This window comes from Marmota marmota, unplaced genomic scaffold (assembly GCF_001458135.2).
Source record: "Marmota marmota marmota unplaced genomic scaffold, marMar, whole genome shotgun sequence".
NCBI classification, from domain to species: Eukaryota; Metazoa; Chordata; class Mammalia; order Rodentia; family Sciuridae; genus Marmota; species Marmota marmota.
The window spans coordinates 18,384,820-18,405,831 of NW_026000101.1; the positions used below are offsets into that span (position 1 = coordinate 18,384,820).

Consider the following 21,012-nt stretch of genomic DNA (forward strand, 5'->3'; position numbering starts at 1 on the left):
GACTCTCTCCTTGTGTTCTTTCTCATTTTCTTCATTTGCGAAGGGCATGGATTCATCTACTTTGATGTTAGTTGTCTTTTCTTTCCCTAACTTTTAACATTAAGGCCACCTGCCTTTTTATTGTCTGACTGAAATATAACTTATTTTAATGTCTGAGTGAGCTGCATGGATTTGCTTTCCTTTTTCCATTAGGCTCCATTCTAAAATACTCTTGAGTTTTAGAAACTTTGTGAGGCTCTCTTTTTTCCCTATACTGGGGGTTGAACCCAGGGCTTCCTGCTAGGCAAGCACTCAACTCCCAAGCTACATCTGAGACCTTTTTAAAAATTTTTTTTGAGACAGCATCTCAATAAGTTGTTCAGACTAGCCCCAAATGTGGAGTTTTCCTGCTTAAGTCTCCTGAAAACTGAGATTACAGGTGTGTACCACCAAACCTGGCTGCCATTCTTAATTTTTTTTCATTCATTTGTTTTGTTTTGTTTTACTGTAGATTGAGCCCAGGGACACTATTCCACTGAGCCGTTATTACTAGACCTTTTATTTTATTTATTTTGAGACAGGGTCTTATAAGATGCTAAGGGTCTCACTGCATTGCTGAAGTTGGCCTTGAACTTGGGATCGTCCTTTGACAGCCCCCCACATTGCTGGGATTACAGGTGTCCATGACTGTACCTGGCTCCCTCCCCTTTTTTTTTTTTTAAAGCTATTTTGGCTTTGAGGATAACATTTACATGTGTCTCCATACCTATACATGCATGCAGAGATGTACTCACTATCCTTATATCTTCCTGAGCAAACAGTCTTTGGTTGGTTTTTTACCTGTGTCCTAGAATGTAAATACAGGGAGTCTGAGTCTCAGGCTTACCTGCCATGCTACAAATTTCTGGCAGGGTTCCCAATAGGTTAATGTAGAGCAGCCCAATTCTGGAACATGTTAAAGTAGCTGCATAAAGCCTTGGCTCCTTGTCACAGAATAAAGAGTGATTCTGGGGCTGGGATTGTGGCTCAGCAGTAGAGCACTCCCTAGCACTTGTGAGGCCCTGGGTTCCATCCTCAGCACCACATAAAAATAAATAAATAAAAGTTAAAAAAAAAAAGTGATTCTGTGGCATTTCAACTGTATTTCTGTTCCTTGAAAAAGTAGGAAGGCTCTATTCACATGATACTTGCTCATTCCTCTGTAATTCCGAGAGTGGGGATAAATTCTTATTTTCCTGATCCATCTGAAGACCCAACTATTCTCTGTTTTTCTTCTTTCTTTTTGTGGGTTTTTTTTTTCTTTCTTTCTTTCTTTTTTTTTTTTTTTTCCTGGTTACTAGGGATAGAACCCAGGGTTGTTCTACCACTGAGTGCATTCCTAACCCTTTTATTTTTTTATTTTGAGATAAGATCTAGCTAAGTTGCTGAGGCTCAAATTTGAGATCCTTTTAAGTTGCTGGTATTATAGGTGTGCCATCATGTCTAGCCAAGCCTTTATAATTTTTAAAAAATATTTTAGTTTTTTTTACTTAGGTGGACACAATATATTTTTTATTTTTATGTAGGGTTGAGGATCAAACCCAGTGCCCCGCGCATGCCAGGCGAGCGTGCTACTGCTTGAGCCACATCCCCAGCCCAATATAATTTTTTTTTAATATTTATTTTTTAGGTGTAGATGGATACAATACAATGTCTTTATTTTTATGTGGTGCTGAGGATCCAACCCGGGTCCTGCCCTTGCTAGGCGAGCACTCTACCTCTGAGCTACAATCCCAGCCCAATCCTTTATAATTTTTTAAGGCCTCTTTAGCAACTTGTAAATTTTATTTTTTTTTTTTAATTTTAATTTTGTAGTGTTGGGCATTGAATCCAGAACTCATACATCCTAGGGAAGCACTACCACTGAGCTATACCCCTAGTCTCATACAATATATTGTTACTAAATTTTACAGATACAAAATGAGATTCATAAAGGTTGGTTAAGGGATTGCCCAAGATGACATAACTAATTGGTAACCAGTCTAAAATTCCAGCCTAGATCTCAGCCAGGAGATTTGTATGCCTATAATTCTAATTACTTGGGATGTAGGAGTGCCAGCCTCAGCAATTGAGACTCTATGTCAAAATAAATTTTAAAAGCTGGGTTTAATCCCCATACCAAAACAAAAACAAACCTAGATCTCTCCCAACTTCAGAATTGAACTGATTGAACTTAGAACTTTCTTGGAATAAATAACCTTTTCTCTTTACCCATTGTGGATAGCAGAATTGAGTCCACCTTAAAGTAAAGGAAATGGACAAAAATAGTTCTAAAGTTTTAGCCATTCCTTCAGATTCTACAGGAGAAATTCATATTTTTTCCAGGTTGTAGGTTACAGTTTACATTTGAGTCTTTTGTTGTTGTTGTTAATATTTTTTTAGTTGTAGATGAACACAATACTTTTTTTAATATATGTGGTGCGGAGGATCGAACCCAGTGCTTCACACATGCCAGGCAGGTGCTGTACCATTGAGTTACAACTCCAGTCCCTTTACTTGAGTTTTATTACACTCACCCACTGTCTTCTGTGTTACAGAGCAGATTCTCTTTTAAGTCAGTGCTCAAACTTCACTGTGCCTAGCAACACTATTAAGCTACAGATTCTGATTTACATAGATCTGGGGCAGGCCTGAGAGTCTGAATTTCTAACAAGTTCTCAAATGTCTCTTTTTTCTTTATTTTTCTTTTTTGAGATAGGGAGCTGTTTTGCCCAGTTTGACCTCTGATCCTCCTACCTCAACCTACTGAGTAGCTGGGACTCTAGTCATCAAGGACCACCACATCCAGCTTCATGTGTTCTTTTTTTCTTTTTTTTAGTTGTTGATGGACCTTTATTTTATTATTTATATATATGTGGTGCTGAGAATTGAACCCAGTGCCTCAGACGTGCTAGGCAAGCACTCTACCAATCTGAGCTACAATCCCAGCCCTTCATGTGTTCTTTTGAGCACCAAAGGTCTAAATCAGTAGCTGTCAAACTTGGAAAGTCGTAAGATTCATCTGGAGATCCTTCAAAAAGCAAATTTGTTTTCATTTTGCAGTGTTGAGTATCAAATCAGGGTCTTGAGCAATTCAGTTTGGGAGGGCTGGGGATGTAACTGTGTGGTAGACTGCTTGCCTGCCATGTGAGAAGGCCCTGGATTCAATCTCAAGCATCACCAAAACAATTTGGCTGCAAACTCAGAGATTTCTAATGTAAGAGTTTTTCTAGGGTAAGGTCTAGGAATTGTTTTGTTTCACAGGGATTTTTGTTTGTTTTAAAGAATATTCCTCAGGTTGTTTTGATGATCAGTTTGGTCTAAAAGCTAAAATGTTGTGAATGCATCATCCGATACAACACAAACATGAGTAGGCAGTTAAAAGTGGAAGAACCAGTGCCAGATATGGTGGTGTGGGTTTGTAGTATGAGCTACTTGGGAGATGAGATTAGAGGATCAGTTGAGCCGGGGCTTCAAGATCATCTTGGGCAATATAGCAAGATACCTCTATCTAAATAAATAAATAAGTAAGTAAAGTAAGAAATTCATATTTACTGGAAGAACTAATTCATTAACCTCAAGAGAAGAAGTAGCCCTGGATCTCAGAACAAAACAGAACCAGGAATTAGGAGGCCAGTAAGAACCAGGGGTGTCCACACTTACTCTCCTATGTTTTCTTTTCTCTGAGGACTGGCTTTGGTTGAAAATGGCCACTCTTAACAGTTTGGTCTAGTGCCATCAGCCAGTTCCACGTTCCTCAAAATTTTTTTTCGTTGTAGATAGACATAAAACCTTTATTTATTTATTTTTGTGTGGTGCTGAGGATTGAACCCAGTGCCTCACACATGCTAGGCAAACTCCCTACCACTAAAAGTACACCCTCAGCTTCCCTGAGAGAATTTGATGGCCCAGTTTTATCTAGCCTTCAAATTGATTCTCCCTGAACAAGAAGATCCCTCTGCACTATGATCAGGGAATCAGCACTTAACATCATGTAAACAACTGCAGGGTGTCACCCTTACAGGGATGTTGGAGCCTCCCAGAGAAGTTGGACAGATTGCCTAAAAGGTGACTATTACTATATATGCTTAAGTAGCTTAGCTTTGCAGGGCAAGAACCAAGAAGATATATCCTATGCTCTTGGAATTAGGAGGGAGTCATTTGCTTCATAAAAGACAGACAAGTAAATGAAATATTTTCAGTCAGTGTGGTGCTAATTCTCCCGAGTAACTGGAACTGTAGGCATGTACCACTGAACCTGATAGAATTTTAATTCATCTTCTTTTTTTTTTTTTTAAGAGAGTGAGAGAGGGAGGGAGAGAGAGAGAGAGAATTTTTAATATTTATTTTTTAGTTATCGGCGGACACAACATCTTTGTTTGTATGTGGTGCTGAGGATCGAACCCGGGCCGCATCCACGCCAGGCGAGCGCGCTACCGCTTGAGCCACATTCCCAGCCCCTTAATTCATCTTCTTAAACTGTGCAGTATATGAAAGCATAGATTGTTTCTCTCATTCATGGTTATATTCTTTCTTTCCCCCCACCCAGTTCTGGGGATCTAATCCAGGGTCTCATGTGCTAGGCAGTTGCTCTACCCTTGAGCTAGCCCTCAACTTGCTGAGGTAATTACATTAGCACCTGGAACAGTACTAGCAAATGAGTGAGTGAATGAAGGATTGAATCAAATGAAGAGTTTAATAATAGACTCGATTGGTTTCTTCTAAGACTGTTCTTTTCGGTAAAACATTCTCTGAGTTGAATCTTGAAATGTAAAAAGGATTTAGGTTGGTAGAAAGGTAGAGGAGAGGGGCTGGGGATGTGCTCAAGCGGTAGCGCTCTTGCCTGGCATGTGTGCCGCCTGGGTTCGATCCTCAGCACCACATACAAATAAAGATGTTGTGTCTGCCAAAAACTAAAAAAAATAAAAATAAATAAATATTAAAATTCTCTTTCTCTCTCTCTCTCTCTCTCTCTTAAAAAGGAAGGAAGGAAGGAAGGAAGGAAGGAAGGAAGGGGAGAGCTTTTTAGGCAGAGGCAACACCATGGGCAAAGTCAAGAAGGTAGAGAACAGAATAGTGTGTGTAGTAGATATATCTGGAGTTACCAGAAGCCGAGTAAAAGTGATTGATAGGTTTAATAGTGGCTGTGAGATGCTCTGGGAATTATGTTTTGTTTATAAGTTTCTGTGCGTGTGAGGATTAGATATAAAATATGTTTATGCTGATAGAAAACTTTTTTTGGTGCCAGAGATTGAACCCAGGAGTATTTAACCCCCGAGCCACATCCCAAGCCCTTTTTATTTTTTATTTTGAGACATGGTCTCGGTAAGTTGCTTTAGGGCCTCGCTAAGTTGCTAAGGCTGGTTTGAACTTATGATCCTCCTGTCTCAGCTTCTGGAGCTGTTGGGATTACAGGTGTGTGCCATCACAGCTGGCCAGAAAACTTTACATTGGTCTGACTTTTTATGTCCATAACCTGATGCAAGGTCTGTTGGAAACATTGCACATATTCTGGACAAAATTTACTAATTCCTAATATCTGTGTTCCAGTAGTGTTTTACTTATCTCTAACATTATGTTTTTCCTTTTTTTGGTACCAGGGATTTGAACTCGGGCACTTGATCACCGAGCCACATCCCTAGCCCTATTTTGTATTTTATTTAGAGATGGGGTCTCACTGAGTTGTTTAGCATCCTGCTTTTTGCTGAGGCTGGCTTTGAACTCATGATCCTGCTGCCTCAGCCTCCTGAGCTGCTGAGATTACAGGCATGTGCTTCCACGCCCAGCTTGTTTTCATTTTTGATTTGTCTGTCCATACCTTTAATAATTTCCAGGATCAACTAAGCATAGTGACTCATGCCTGTATTCCCAGCAACTCAGGAGACTGAGGCAGAAGGAGAACGCAAGTTCAAGTCTAGCCTCAGCTCTTTCAATCTGCAGTGCCCACCTTAAGAAATTTACTGAGACTCAGTCTCAAGTTTTAAAAAAGGCGGGGGGTGGGGTGGCTAGAGATGTAGCTCAGTGCTAAAGCCCCCCTGGATTCCATCCTCAGTACCCTTCCCTTACCAAAAAATAAACAAACAAGGGCTAGGGGTGTGACTCAGTCCCCAGTAATAATTCCCAGGATGTAGTTTGTAGTAAACTTTAATTAAATGTTTGGAGGAAGGTGGTGTAGCTCAGTGTTAGAACACTTAGCTAGCCTGTGTGAGGCCCTAAGTTCAATCCTTGTAATAACAACAACAAAAAATGTTTGATGCATAACTGAACAAATGGATGTTTATACCCAGCATTAACCACATTAAATATGTTCAGCTTATGTATTGCTTTTGTTTTATAGCTATTTGTAGTTGATGTCCAGACAAGCCAAATCACCAAGATCCCTATTTTGAAAGACCGAGAGCCTGGAGGTGTGACCCAGCAGGGCTGTGGTATCCATGCGATTGAGCTGAATCCCTCTAGAACACTGTTAGCCACTGGAGGAGACAACCCCAACAGTCTTGCCATCTATCGACTGCCTACACTAGATCCTGTGTGTGTGGGAGATGTAAGTTTTCATAATAGGTGTAGTGAGATAACTTTTTCTTTTAATTGGCCTGGTAGATTACATGGACCTTTATACTCTAGACTTCTGCTTACTCTAGGGAAATGGGGATGAGTGTGGGGTGATGATAGTGGATTAGGGACTGGACTCCCATAGGGTGTATCAGTATGTTGACAGAGGATGTATATTTGATAAAAGAATAAGAAATACACTTGGGGACCAAATAAATAGCAGTGGATTTCTCTTTCAATCCCACATATTTTCCCATTGCCCAGAGTCAGAGAGAAGAATATTAAATCATTCATTCAGCAACTATTAATAAGTCTTTTATTGGCCAGGCATTGTTTTAGACCCTGGAGGACACAGTAGAATGGATGAAACAGAAAAAGCCCTTGCCCTCTTAAAGCCTGCATTCTGGTGAAGGGTGACATATTAACTAGTATGTAAGTCATATAAGCCAATAAGTGTTTACCAGTAATATGTCACAGTGTGATGTGTACCATGGAGAAGAATAATAGGCTAAAGGGATTGAGTGAGGGAGAAAATGCTCTTTAAGAGGATAGAGAAAGCCTCATTGAGAAGATGACATTTGAGCAGGGAGACTTAAAGAAAATAAAGTGTAAGCCATGTACATTCAGACAGAAGAGGAGTCCCAGATAATATATCCAGGTAGAAGGCTAGAGTTGTGCATCATTTGGATGTGTTTTTACCCACAGTAGTGCCAGTTTTGTCCCAGCTTTGATATTCAAGAAAGATTGTGGGATCATGCCCACTGGGTTGAGTTCATTAGAAACCACAAGAACTATTTGTAGTCAGATCTGTATGCTTTTCAGGAGAGTTTATTATAATACTTTATACACTAATTTCTTTGTTTTTCTCCCTGTACCTATCACTCTCTCCTTTCCAAGGATGGACACAAAGACTGGATCTTTTCCATTGCATGGATCAGTGATACTATGGCAGTGTCTGGTAAATTTACCCTTTTTTTTTTTTTAATTTTTTAAATATTTATTTTTTAGTTTTCAGTGGACACAACATCTTTATTTTATTTTTTTATGTGGTGCTGAGGATCGAACCCAGCACCCCGTGCATGCCAGGCGAGCGCGCTACTGCTTGAGCCACATCCCCAGCCCCAAATTTACCCTTTTTTAAGGAGCTTTTGGTGTGGCCAGAGAGGGCTAGAGGTTGAAAAGTGTTAGTTGTGAAATATGAATAACCTGGTAAACAAACACCATTATCAAGTGCTCTGAGATGGGGCCTCACTAAATTGCTGAGGTTAGCCTCTAGGACATCATATTTCCAATAATGGCTTTTTATTTATTTTTATGTGTTGCTGAGGATCGAACCCAGCACCTTGCACGTGCTAGGCTGGCGTTCTACCGCTGAGCCACAACCCCAGCCTCTGTAGGGTAACATCTTAGCCATAATATTTTTATGGGGCCTTATTGAGATAAAGTTTATGCAAGTGTTTTGGAAATGTTGATGTGGTCTCCAGAGTACAACAGGCTATTATTATTATTACTTTTTTCATTGCTGTTTTGGGATTGAACCCAGGGCCTTGCATATGCTAGGCAAGTACTATACCACTGAGCTATATCCCCAACACCCCGCCCCCACCTTTATTTTCTGTACAGGTTTATGGTTTGGAGCAATTTCTTTTTCAGTGGTTGGAACAAAACCAGATTTACCAAAACAACAACAACAACAAAAAAAAAACACAAATGCACAGTCTGGTGGCAATCCCCTTTGATCCCAGCCACTCAGGAAGCAGAGGCATGGGGATCCCAAGTGGGAAGCCAGCCTGGGCAGCTTAGTTAGTGAAACCCTGTCTCAAAATAAAAAGGGGCTGGAAATATAGCCCAATGGTAGAGTGCACCTGGATTCAATCTCTAGTACTGCAAAGAAAAAAGAGAGAAATGAGCCTAGAGAAATTAACCTAGAGAATCACAAATCCTTTCTGATACATCATTGGCCACACAAATACTAAGGGTGGAGCATGATTTGAATTCAAGTCTATGGTTTGTTGTTGTTATTGTTTGCAGTCTGGGAATTGAATCCAGGGGCACTCTACCACTGAGCTACATCCCCAGGTCCCCAGTTCTTGTTTAGCTTTAATTTCTTATTTTGCTAAGTTACTGAGGCTTGCCTTGAAACTGTCCTGCCTAAGTCTCCTAAGTAGCTGGTGTTATAAGTGTGCACCACTGCGCCCAGGTTTAAGTCTGGTTTTATTTATTTATTTATTTATTTAGGTGCCAGGGATTGAACCCAGGGATCTCTGGCCCTTTTTTGTTTAGAGATAGGGTCCCACTGAGTGCTTATGGCCTTGCTAAGTTGCTGAGACAGGCTTTGAACTTCTGCCTCAGCCACTCAGGCTTTTGGGATTAGAGGCATGCATCACCACACCTGGCCAGGTCTGTCTTATTTTAAAGCCTATGCTTAGAACTGGCTATTTACAAAGATAAAGGGAACACAAATATTCCTTCTTTGGGTTCTTAGTAAGGCAATAGAAAGCATCTAGAAGGGAATGTAAATCTAATAAACATAATCAAAGATCAGAGTTACCCAGAAAGGGGTTGAGAAGATTTTAGATTCCTTGTCAAGGAATGAGAGAGCTCCTTTAAGGCAGAAACTGAGTCATGTCTCCTTTATGGGAAACCATGTTTTTGCTAGGTGCTTGCACTAAATTTGGTTATTGAGGACTTAGTTTTGTTTGAGGAACCTTCTGTCTCTTCTTTCAGATACTCTCTCATTGTCTTATGTTCTCAAGTTGAGAGCTCCCACATCTACATTTCCTGAACATTATAGAGGAGTTTAAAACATTAGCTCCAGCCAGGTACAGTGGCACACTCACTCCTGCAAGCCCAGCAACTTGGGAGACTGAGGCAGGAAAATAGTAAGTTCAAGGTCAGCCTTTGCAACTGGCAGACCCTTTCTCCAAGTAAAAAGAGCTGAAGATGTAACTCAGTGATAGAGGACCTTGGGTTCAATCCCCAATAGAAAGGATGTTAAGGATAGAATATGGTATAGAAATGGTCATTATAAAAGTTTTTCAATATTTTTATTGTTTTTTCCTTCTTTTTTTATGTTGCTGGGATTGAACCCTGGGCCTTGCACATGCTAGGCAGTTTCTTTTTGTTTGTGTGTGTGGTACTGAGGATTGAACCCTGGGCCTTGCACGTTGCTAATCCTTAATCTTTTTTTATTAAATTTTATTTTTGAGACAGGATTTGGCTATGTTGCTCAGGAATGCCTTGAACTGTAATCTTCTTGCCTCAGACTTACAGGATTACAGGTGTACACCATCACACCCAACTAAAACAGACTCTTTTTTTTTTCCCCATGGTACTGGGGATTGAACCTAGAGCTCACATGTGCTAGGTAAGTTTTCTACCACTAATCTACATCTCCAGCCATAGAAAAGATATTCTTAGTAAGGGGACAGTGCTCCCTTATGGGACAGGACCGTGGACCTCCCTGAAATTGGATCTAAAGAAAGAGATCTGTAACATTCCTAATCTCTCTTTTTTTATTTTTTATGTTTTTTTTTTAAAGAGAAAGAGAATTTTAATATTTATTTTTTAGTTTTCGGCGGACACAACATCTTTGTTTGTATGTGGTGCTGAGGATCGAACCCGGGCCGCACGCATGCCAGGCAAGCGCGCTACCGCTTGAGCCACATCCCCAGCCCCATTCCTAATCTCTCAAAGGAATCCAAGACTTAAAGTTAATCATTGCTGATCTAAAGTGGAGGTTTCCAAATCCTAGTGGCCACTAGAAGTTGGCTGCAGATATATTCCAGTTTCCTAAGTATTTAGCTTGGAAAATTACTGGGTTTTATCAAACTGTTTAAAATTCTGTTTTTAAAAATCCCCACTCAGCAACTAAGGAGGCTGAGGCAGGAGGATCATAAGTTTGAGGCCAGCCTCAGAAGCTTAGCAAGGTCCTAAGCAACTTAGTGAGATGCTGCCTCAAAATTAAAAATAAAAAGAACTGGGTATGTAGCTCAGTGGTGAGTGCTTCTGGGTTCAGTCCATCTGACTCCACTAATCATGTTAAGCTGAAAGGTCATATTTTACTTCCTAGGCCTTAGTTGATTGTCCTCTTAATATAGCTTATTAAAATGTGTACTGCTGGCTGTGAATGTAGCTCAGTGGTAGAGTACTTGCCTAGTATGTATAACACCATTGGATTCAATCCCTAACACTGAAAAAAAAGAAAAAGAAAAGAAACAAAAGGCAAGAAATGTCTAGTTTTGCTGTTGAAATGGGCCGCCTGGTACTCTAGATCAGTTATAATATGAGGATGATGCTGTGAACTTCAAAAAGCCCATCTTGGCTTCTGTGGAATTGTCACATGGAGAGTTGAATATATCTGACATCTGTGGTCTCTTTCATACAGGCTCACGTGATGGTTCTATGGGACTCTGGGAGGTGACAGATGATGTGTTGACCAAAAGTGATGCAAGGCACAATATGTCAAGGGTCCCCGTGTATGCTCACATCACTCACAAAGCCTTAAAGGACATCCCCAAGGAAGACACAAACCCTGACAACTGCAAGGTCCGGGCTTTGGCCTTCAACAACAAGAACAAGGTATGAAATCACCAGACACTTCCTTTTGACTCACATCTTAAAGGTGCATTCCACTTTCCTCTCTCCATGTCACTGCTTGCTTTGTAACTTGGTTTTGAACCTACAGAGCACCTCTTAAATGCTGAGGGATGCTAGTGAGAAATTTTAACTGAGATTGTGAAAATCTGCCCTTGGATTGACCTCTATGTTATTTTTCTGGGTGGCCCATACATGTGGGTGAGCCTCAAAGTTTTTCCCTGGGGCCACTCTGATTTGACTGTCCCTCATTTGCACATCCTTTTATAGGTACTCTATTTTGGCTGTGGTTTTCATACTCGCCTCTAAAAGCAATAAATTTTTTTCTCCATTACTTAATTCCTTCTCATTTTTTACTTCTTTATTTCCCTTCATGCTGCCACCAGGTCTTACCTAGTCATTATGTCAGATCCCCTGGCACTGAGGTTTTAAGGAGAGTGTAAGAATGTACACCCAAAAGCCATATGTGGTGGCATGTGCTTGAAATCCCAGCTACTGAAGGGTTGAGGCAGGAAGATTACAAGTTTGAGACAAGCCTGGCAACTTAGCAAGAACCTGTCTCAAAAATTTTAGAAAAGGCTGGAGATATAGTTAAGTGGTAAAATATACATGGGTTCAATCCCAAGTACCATTAAAAAAATTAATAAAAATAAACAACACATACGCACATAAGAATATAGACCCAGAACCAGAAAAGGAGAAAGACTTCTACAAAATCTGAACCTGGCATTTAATTTTACTTTTGAAACACATGTACACTTCAGCAAACTCTTTGAGGCCACTCATTCTATAGATAAGTTAGGATTTCAAGAATAATAATATTTAATAGCCGGGCATGCCTGTAATCCCAGCGGCTTGGGAGGCTGAGACAGGAGGATTGTGAGTTCAAAGCCAGCCTCAGCAATGGTGAGGCACTAAGCAACTGAGTGAGACCCTGTCTCTAAATAAAATACAAAATAGGGCTGGGGAAGTGGCTCAGGGGCCAAGCACCCCTGCATTTAGTCCCCAGTTCCCACCCCTCAAAAAAGAATATTATTATTTAATAAATCCTAAAGCATACTCTTTTGGATTAACAGGGTAAAACCAGTTTTCTGCCTAAGACATTCCTGAGATTTGAGGACAAAAGAAATATTAGTGTTCAAGTTGGAGTAAATCCAATTTTTTTTTAAGTTCGTGGTAACTTGAAGTCCTCCAAAGCCAAAAGGTGAAATATACATTAATTTTTAAAGCAAAAATAAAACTGTTTTTAAAAATCTCTACTTTTTATATGTATTTTTTCCAGTAGTACCTTTTGCTATTCAGACAGAAAGGTTTGGAAGTAACGAGGCTATCAATCCAGGGGAAAACAAAAAAATAACTGCTAATTAACAGTACCAATTGCTTTTAGCAAAACATTCTTAAATTTGTAAAGTTTTGGCCCAAATCTTCAATCATGTTTTAGGCATATGTTTATTAGGAAGGACTCTTTGAACCATAGGTGTCTATGTTATTGCCAGGACCTGGACTTGCTTCTTGCAGTTTATCATGTTGTCTAGTTGCAGTTCATAGGGTGAAGTGATGAGCTGATAATTAATTATTGGCACTTGTTGGCATCATCAAGGTAGAGAACAAGAGAACCCTGACTTTGGGGGTCTTTCCCTGCATGCCTATCATACTTTTGTTGCTACAGATTGGACCGTAATCTGTTTTTCATTGCTGTTGTAGGAATTGGGAGCAGTATCCCTGGATGGCTACTTTCATCTCTGGAAAGCTGAAAATACATTGTCTAAGGTGTGATGAACATAACTTAGTTTTACCTAATAATTCACCTTATGATTAAAATACTCGAGTTTTTGGACCTGAGGATATAGCTCAGTGGTAGAGTACTTGCCTAATATGCCCAAGGCCCTAGGTTTGACCCCCAGCACACAAAATAATAAATAATAATTATAATTCTCCCTGAGCCTTTTCATTCTTGTGTAAAGCACTCTTTCTCTGATGCGCTGGGCATGTTATTGCGTAGTACATGCATGTCAGCATCTGGCATGCCTCTTGAAGTAAAAAAAAAAGATGGAGGTGTGGGGTGATTCTTTTGAGATTACAGGGGTTTCCTGAGAGGCTCTTTTACCACCAGTTCTCCAGTTCACAATGCAGTTAAACAGTTGTTTATAGACTACTTGGCATGTAATAAAGGCAGAAAAATCTAAATGTTAGGAACCATTGGCAATTGAAGATTAAATTAAGATAAATCATCTCTGAAGTAATCATGTAAGATAAAGCGAAAATGGACTTAATTTGCAGTTTTTGCAAGCAACTTGATCATTACTTTAAACCAAAATGTAGATTATTTGCCCTTGTCAAGAGTCAGAGGCATTTGCTGCTTATTATTTCTATAATAGGCTCTTTCTCAAGAGAAAGCAGAACTCTGGGAATTATTGATTCCTTTGATCTCTGTTCTGCACCGTGTCTAACATGCAGTAGGCACCCATTGAGAATTGCTAGTATAAGGATCCAGGGTTAAGGCCAATTTGGGCTATCTGGGATTAAGCCAGTCCTGAGGGTGTGCTTTCTGTAGAGTACAATTCCCATTCAATTGAAGAGCCAGAAGTCAGCCCCTTTCTCAAAGAGCAGTGGGAAGGGTGGTAGCTCTTTCTGGAGACAGAACAAGGTGGTACCTTTATTTTAGTGCCGTGGTATTATTTCTGGAAACAACCTATGCATCCTGGCCTTTCCTGCCACTTCTGATATTTTAATTCCAGGTTAACTGTTTTCCCAAACTAAAGTATTATTTCCTTAATCAGGGTTTGCCTTAATCTCTGACTATGTGGCTAGCGTATGAGGGAAGCCCACTTAGGTGGGAATGGAAGAACAACACCTTATGCTCTCTGATGGTGCCGTGGTGGCACCTCTCCTCTCTCTTTTCAGCTCCTCTCTACCAAACTGCCATATTGCCGTGAGAATGTGTGTCTGGCCTATGGTAGTGAGTGGTCAGTGTATGCAGTGGGCTCTCAAGCTCATGTCTCCTTTTTGGATCCACGACAACCATCATATAACGTCAAGTCTGTCTGCTCCAGGGAGCGAGGCAGTGGTAAGACCTGGTGTGCCCTTTGGGCTCAAAACATGGAAGTATTGGTGGAAAAAAAAAAAAAAGAGGAACTTAAATGCCTGCATATCATAGTAGTTTCAAACACCACAAACAAATGTGAGGCCACTAAACCCTTTGATAGAAACCACCAGTCAGGATTTTAGCAGTTTTGCCGGTCCAATCCCCACATTCTAAACCAGCCCACGAGATGCACTCAACCAGTAAGCTACATCTCCATCCCTTTTTTATTTTTAATTAAGGTCTCTGCTAAGTTGCTAAGGCTGGTCTCAAAACTTGAAGTCCTCCTGTCTCAGCCTTTTTAGTCGCTGGGATTACTGGTGTGCTTCACACACCTGGCCATTTTCAGGTTGGTTGGTTGGTTTGTTGTGCTGAGTCTTGAACCCTGGGGTGCTTAACCATTGAGCCACATCCCCTGCCCATTTTATTTTTTTTATTTAGAGACAAGGCTTCACTGAGTAGCTGAGCTCTGCTTTGAACTTGTGATTCTCCTACCTTAGCTTCCTGAGCCACTAGGACTATGGGCATGCACCACCAGTTTAAAATAAGGAATGGCATGGTGGGGTAAGGAGAAGTTTTCAAAGGGCATAAATAAATATATCCATTGTTTTGAATGTGATGATAGTGTTATGGATAATACAATATTATTAGACTCTCGACTCTCAAATTGTATACTTCAAATATATGCACTTGTACATATTATATGTTATGTGACAATTCCACCTTAATGAAACTAAAGAAAATTTTGAATTCTAACCAGTAGGTGAGTTTATCTTCAGCCTCCAATCTTTGTTCTTTTTAGATGTACATACATGACAGTAGAGTATATAGCCTCCAATATTTTTTAGCATATTCTAAGAGCACCTGTGTTCTATATTGGAGGAAAAGACTTAGGTTTATACTATGCATTGTTTCAGAATATCTTTTTCTGGCATATTTCATCCTACCAAGTACCTCATGGAAAGCAGATAAAAGAAGAGTGTTTAAAAGTTTTAAGTGTTAATAGCATTGTTTAGATAAGGCTGAGATCAGAGTGGCTAAATAACTTGCCCAAACCAGGTGTGGTGCCTGACATGGTGGCACATGCCTATAATCCCGGTGGCTCAGGGTGCTGAGGTAGGAGAATTGTGAGTTCACAGCCATCTCAGCAAATTAGCGAGGCCCTAAACAACTCAGCAAGACCCTATCTCTAAATAAAATACAAAAAAGAGTTGGGGATGTGGCTCAGTGGTTAAGCACCACCCCTGGATTCAATCCTTGGTACAAAAATTTAAAAAATAAAAAACAAAACAGATGTGGTCTCTGAAATCCCAGAGACTCGGGAGACTGAGGCATGAGAATCACAAGTTTGAGGTGAGCCTTAGCAATTTAGTGAGACCCTGTCTAAAAAAGGGGTGGGGATGTACAGAGTGCTTAGGCACCTCTGGGTACAATCCCTAGTACCATAGACACACACCAAAGAAGGTGGGAGGGGACTGGGGTATCGCTCAGTGTCAGAGCATTTGCCTTGCATGTGCTAGACCCTGGGTTTAGCCCCAGCACTGCAAAAAAAAAAAAAAAAGTAATGCCCAGCATCACACAGCCTGATGTGGGAAGAGCCAGGGATCAGAAACAAAGTAATATAGTATTTTCTTCTTTATCTCACTTACTTGCAAAAGGGGTTTCTTTTGCAAAAAAAAAAAAAAAGGTTAATTGGGCCAAAGATTCTCAGCACCGCATTTAAATAAATAGGGCTGGGGATGTGGCTCAAACGGTAGTGCGCTCGCCAGGCCTTCGGCCAGGGTTCGATCCTCAGCACCACATACAAACAAAGATGTTGTGTCCGCCGAGAACTTAAATATTAAAAAAAATTCTCTCTCTCTCTCTCTCTCTCTCTCTCTCTCTCTCTCTGTCACTCTCTCTTAAAAAAAAATTAAAAATAAATAAATAAAATAAAGGTCCATTGACAACTAAAAAAAAATTTTTAAAAAGAAAAAAACTGGCTACTTAATTCTGAAAACCTAAAAGGCACAGTATGGATTACAGTTTTAACTTGTTTCCTTCAAGTAGCATTTATTCCTCCAAATATTTCCAAAGTTGCTTTTGTTTGCAGTTTGTTTTTAATATAGGTAAGATGTTCACTAGTAGAAGTCAGAAAACAACAATAATGGGAGTAGTAGGGAAGGAGTAAATAGGCTTAGCTGAAATAATGTATGCAGTGATTTATTTTATTTTTTTGGTACCAGGGACTGAACTCCGGGGCACTCGACCACTGAGCCACATTCCCAGCCCTTTTTTGTATTTTATTTATTTAGAGACAGGGTCTCACTGAGTTGCTTAGTACCTCACCATTGCTGAGGCTGGCTTCGAATTCGTTATCCTCCTGCCTCCAACTCCCGAGCCACTGGGATTACAACATGCGCCACCATGACCAACTGCAGTGAAAATTTTTAAGAGATTAAGGGAATACTGATTCCACAAATATTGTGTTCTTCATATATACCAAGAGATATTTTTCTTTCTAGTATTTTTAGCTGTGGATGGACACAGTATCTTTATTTTTTTATGTGGGGCTGAGAATTAAACCCAGTGCCTCACACATGCTAGGCAAGTATTCTACCACTGAGCTACAATCTACCCGGCCAAGAGATATCTTTGTGTGTGCGTGTGTATGTGTACACCAGAGATTGAACTCAAGGGCACTTGACCACTGAGCCATATCCCCAGCCCTATTTTATATTTTATTAGAAACAGGGTCTCACTGAGTTGCTTAGCTACTCGCTGAATTTCTGAGGCTGGCCTTGAACTCAAGATCCTCCTGCCATTGCCTCCCACGCTGCACGGATTATAGGCACGTGCCACCACCGCACCCGGCCCAAGAAATATCTTCATATCCCATGAATTTATTTGATATTTGATCCACAGATACAGTAGATATATTTTCCCTAGTACCCAGAGGGAGTAGGTAACATGTCAGAAATGCACACTGTGAGTGAAAGACGGTACTCTTTGTGGTGCTGAACTCTGTGCCACCCCTCATAACACACTTAGTACCAGATAAGGTTGTCTTGCAGTGCCATGCTAATGGTTTTAGGTCAAGTACAAGAAAATTCTTATTTTTTAAAAAATATTTATTTTTTTATAGTTTTTTTTTTAGATGGACACGATATCTTTATTTTTTATTTTTATGTGGTGTTGAGGATAGAACCCAGCGCCCTACGCATGCCAGGTGAACATGCTACCGCTTGAGCCACATCCCCAGCCCGAAAATTCTTTTTGATGTAATGATTTGTAAATATTCACATTATCTTAAGTTGCAGTATAGGTTGGTATCATAGTGGAAAAGAGCTTTGAGTGATGACTCCAGAGTGACTCAGGGAGGCAAAGAAGTTCCCAGACACATGTTCTTTGGCCAGAATCATCTTAGGCATCATCAGAAATCTGGCTTTATGAGAGGATGATCAGAGGGTTCCTGTTAGTGAATATGAGCTATTTTTGCCTTAGAGTAGTATTTTCTAATATTAGGGGATGCAGTGAAAACTCAATATTGAAGAAATTCAGGCTAGCAGACTGCTAAGCATGTACTCTCTCTTCTCATTGCCATTTACTTTTCTCTTTCAGGGATCCGATCAGTGAGCTTCTATGAACACATAATCACTGTGGGCACAGGGCAGGGCTCCCTGCTGTTCTATGACATCCGAGCTCAGAGATTTCTGGAAGAGAGGCTTTCAGCTTGTTATGGGTCCAAACCCAGGCTAGCAGGGGAAAATCTGAAACTAACTACTGGCAAAGGCTGGCTGGTAAGTAAGCTCCCACATGAAATGGTTGTTGGACAGTGATAGATTATCTTCCCTCACCCCAACCCCTGCTGACACAAGACCTGCTCAAACTTTTTTACCTAGTAAGAGGCAATCCTTGGCATGAAGAGAGGTACTTTCTCCTGGGTTTGCTTTGTTCTGTATATTGCCTCTGGGAAAACAGAGGCCCAGTAAAATATACTGGGTGACTGGGGATTCTCCCACAAATGAAAAGAGAGCAGGAAGGATAAGGAACCTTCTGCTGCAACTACCAGTGAATTATGTAATTTGGTTTCAACTGTCCTCTTGAAAAGACCTGAGCTTTGTATATCAATTCTTCATCCTACTCAATTCTTCTCTAATGTTTAGTTGGAAATATGGGTCCAATTGCTATGAAAACATGTTTCCTGACATAAGGCTAAGGTATAGGACCACCTTCCTCTGTACAGAGACCAGAAAGCATTCCTGTCCTCCTCCCTTTTCTGCCTTCTGACTTAAATGTGCTAACAGTCTCTTTGTTTTCCTGTAGAATCATGATGAAACCTGGAGGAATTACTTTTCGGACATTGATTTCTTCCCCAATGCTGTTTACACCCACTGCTACGACTCGTCCGGAACGAAACTCTTTGTGGCAGGAGGTCCCCTCCCTTCAGGGCTCCATGGGAACTATGCTGGGCTCTGGAGTTAATGACAACTCTCTCCCAAAATGCAGATTTACACTAACTTCCACTTTCAGTTTCCTTGTTTCTTCTTTTGATTTTTTTCCTCCCCCAATTGTGTGAAGCTCTCCTATTTTCATGGGAATACCAGTTTGCCCATGGTTTAGGCACTTAATAGGAAGAAGCTCTGTATAGAAATCAAAGGGTGTTTTTGTTTTGTTTTTTATTTTCTTTGTTTTTTGGTAATCAGAATTTTACTATCTTTTTTTCTCTTTCTCTAGCTTCTCAACCAAACATTGTTGCAAATCCCTATTTGTATTTTTTCTTAAAGTGGCACACACTTTTTCCCTCTCTGGCTTCTTTAGGCTGAAATGACGTAGTCATTCTCACCCTTCACTTTTCAGAGGTAGGGCTCCTTTATGTTTATGTGGTAGCTGTCAGACTTTCTGTGAAAGTTTGGGAGCCGTATGTATGTGTGAATGCATGTGAACTTGTGTGCCTGTAGGTAGTGTGTGTCACTGAAATTACCTGAAGTGAGGATTACTTTTAATTAAAATATTTATTAAAAAAAAAAACTTTATTCACAGAGTCCAGCTTTGGAACTGGTCTTATCTTGTTTAAATTTTAAAGTCTAACAACATGATTGTAGGAAGTAAAAACACAAAGAAAATTACCACAGGGAACATCTTTTGAGTTGAGATTTCAGATAGCTTGGGGCCTTCTATGCCAGGACTCCAAAGTAATCCAGCCTTACCTTTCTTTTCACCTTCATGTCCCCCAAGTGAGAATACTGGTGCATGTGTCACTGCCACTTCCCAACCTCCCATCTATTTAGCTAGTGGCAACTTTCCTAAAACATCATAGGACTTGGTAAAGGGAACTGCATCCCAACCTCCCTTTCCTTATTCTCAAACAAAACCTCATCTGGTATTTTAGGAGCCTAGAGCTGGGGCTCACAAGTCTGCTAAGGTTCCCATACATAGTCCCTTTGGCTTTGAAAGAAACTTCTCCTTTGTCGTTCTTCCAATCTCCCCAGTGGATTTTCCTGCTGTTTTCTAAATTAGGTTCAGTCCAGGAGGGTAAGGGTCAGCAGTAGGTTTATCTGTGTGTAATGAGTGCTTCATGTGTGGAATATTTGTTTTGTCAATGCAGTGGAATTTAGGATTAAAGCCACGTTTTTTGCTCAGTTGGCTCAGCCCTGGGATGGTGATGGGATGGCCTGTAGCCAGCATCATTGTGCATGTAACAGCATCGATGTGATTAGTAATTTATCTGTTCCTCCCTTGAACTGTCTGTTTAGTCTGAGGTTTTTAAACTTGCAGGCAACTGACTGTGATGTCCAGTTGTTCCTGCTTTTTGCGCATCATGTCGAAAGTAACCGCTGTTCTCACCCACAGATTCTTTCTCTGGCACATACAATACTTCTCTGTCAAAAATCCCATCCTGGGGAAAGGAAAAGTCACATTTATTCCTGCACCCCAATTTCTTATCCCCTTCTTCTCTGGGTATAAGTGGGGAGATTGGAACGAGTACCTCCTCATAATGGTGGGGGTGCTGTGAAAAGAAAGAAAGTCTACCTTGACTTGGTGGTATGCAGCGTACACCACGGGTTCTATAATTCTCATCTTCTAACCTAGAGAAATAGGTGCTATATTACAGGGAATTAAGCAAAATGCTGGATGCTATAAATCTTTTGTCTTAATTTTTTTTTCTATTAAACTACAGGCTGTAGATTTCTTAGTTCTCACAGAACTTCTATCATTTTAAACTGACTTGTATATTTAAGAAAAAAAATCTTAAGTAGGATGTTTTGTACTGTTGCCAGACCCTCTTCTGTGATGGGTAATACGTTTGATTGTTTGAGATTTTCTGTTTTTAAAAATGTAGCACTTTTTGCCAAGGAAAAAATAAATATTATTCCAGTGCAGAGTGTTTTGAGTGAGTATGTATAATCAAGAGATGCAGGGAAAAGGCATTATGATTTGTTGGAAGATGTGCCTCAAGTTAGTGGCAGGGATACAAATACTAAGATCTGGTTGTTTCTGACCCAAGATTGGTTGCTCTGAGGTCCATTTGAGGGTGGATGTGTCCAGGGGAAGTAGTGTAGTGCATAAAAAAGCTGCTGGCTGAAGATGGGGGTGGGCAGAGGATGTTAGTTTTTATTGTGATTGTGGATCTGAGCAAGGTGACTAGCTCCTTTTAAATCAGGGTTAGTGACAGGTCCTGTCTGCCTTATTGGTTGGTTCACAGAGATTGACCAAGAAAGGCTGCACAATGCCCTAGGAAGAGCATGGCACTTTTTTGCAGTTGGACCCAGAGATCCTTGCTGTTCTTTATTTGGAGAGAATAG

The 21,012-nt window shown here is 40.4% G+C and overlaps 1 protein-coding gene across 1 annotated transcript in view; it reads left to right on the plus strand.

Annotated features, from left to right (window-relative positions):
• Dcaf12 (DDB1 and CUL4 associated factor 12) overlaps positions 1-20,587 on the plus strand; it is a 32,674-nt gene extending 12,087 nt beyond the window's left edge. Inside the window, exons 3-9 of the mRNA XM_015492439.2 lie at positions 6,335-6,541; positions 7,447-7,507; positions 10,937-11,130; positions 12,850-12,915; positions 14,050-14,212; positions 17,828-18,006; positions 18,533-20,587. Coding sequence (XP_015347925.1) covers positions 6,335-6,541; positions 7,447-7,507; positions 10,937-11,130; positions 12,850-12,915; positions 14,050-14,212; positions 17,828-18,006; positions 18,533-18,691 — 1,029 coding nt within the window. The 3' untranslated portion in view covers positions 18,692-20,587. The remainder of the gene's footprint in view (positions 1-6,334; positions 6,542-7,446; positions 7,508-10,936; positions 11,131-12,849; positions 12,916-14,049; positions 14,213-17,827; positions 18,007-18,532) is intronic.
• Positions 20,588-21,012: the final 425 nt, after the last annotated feature.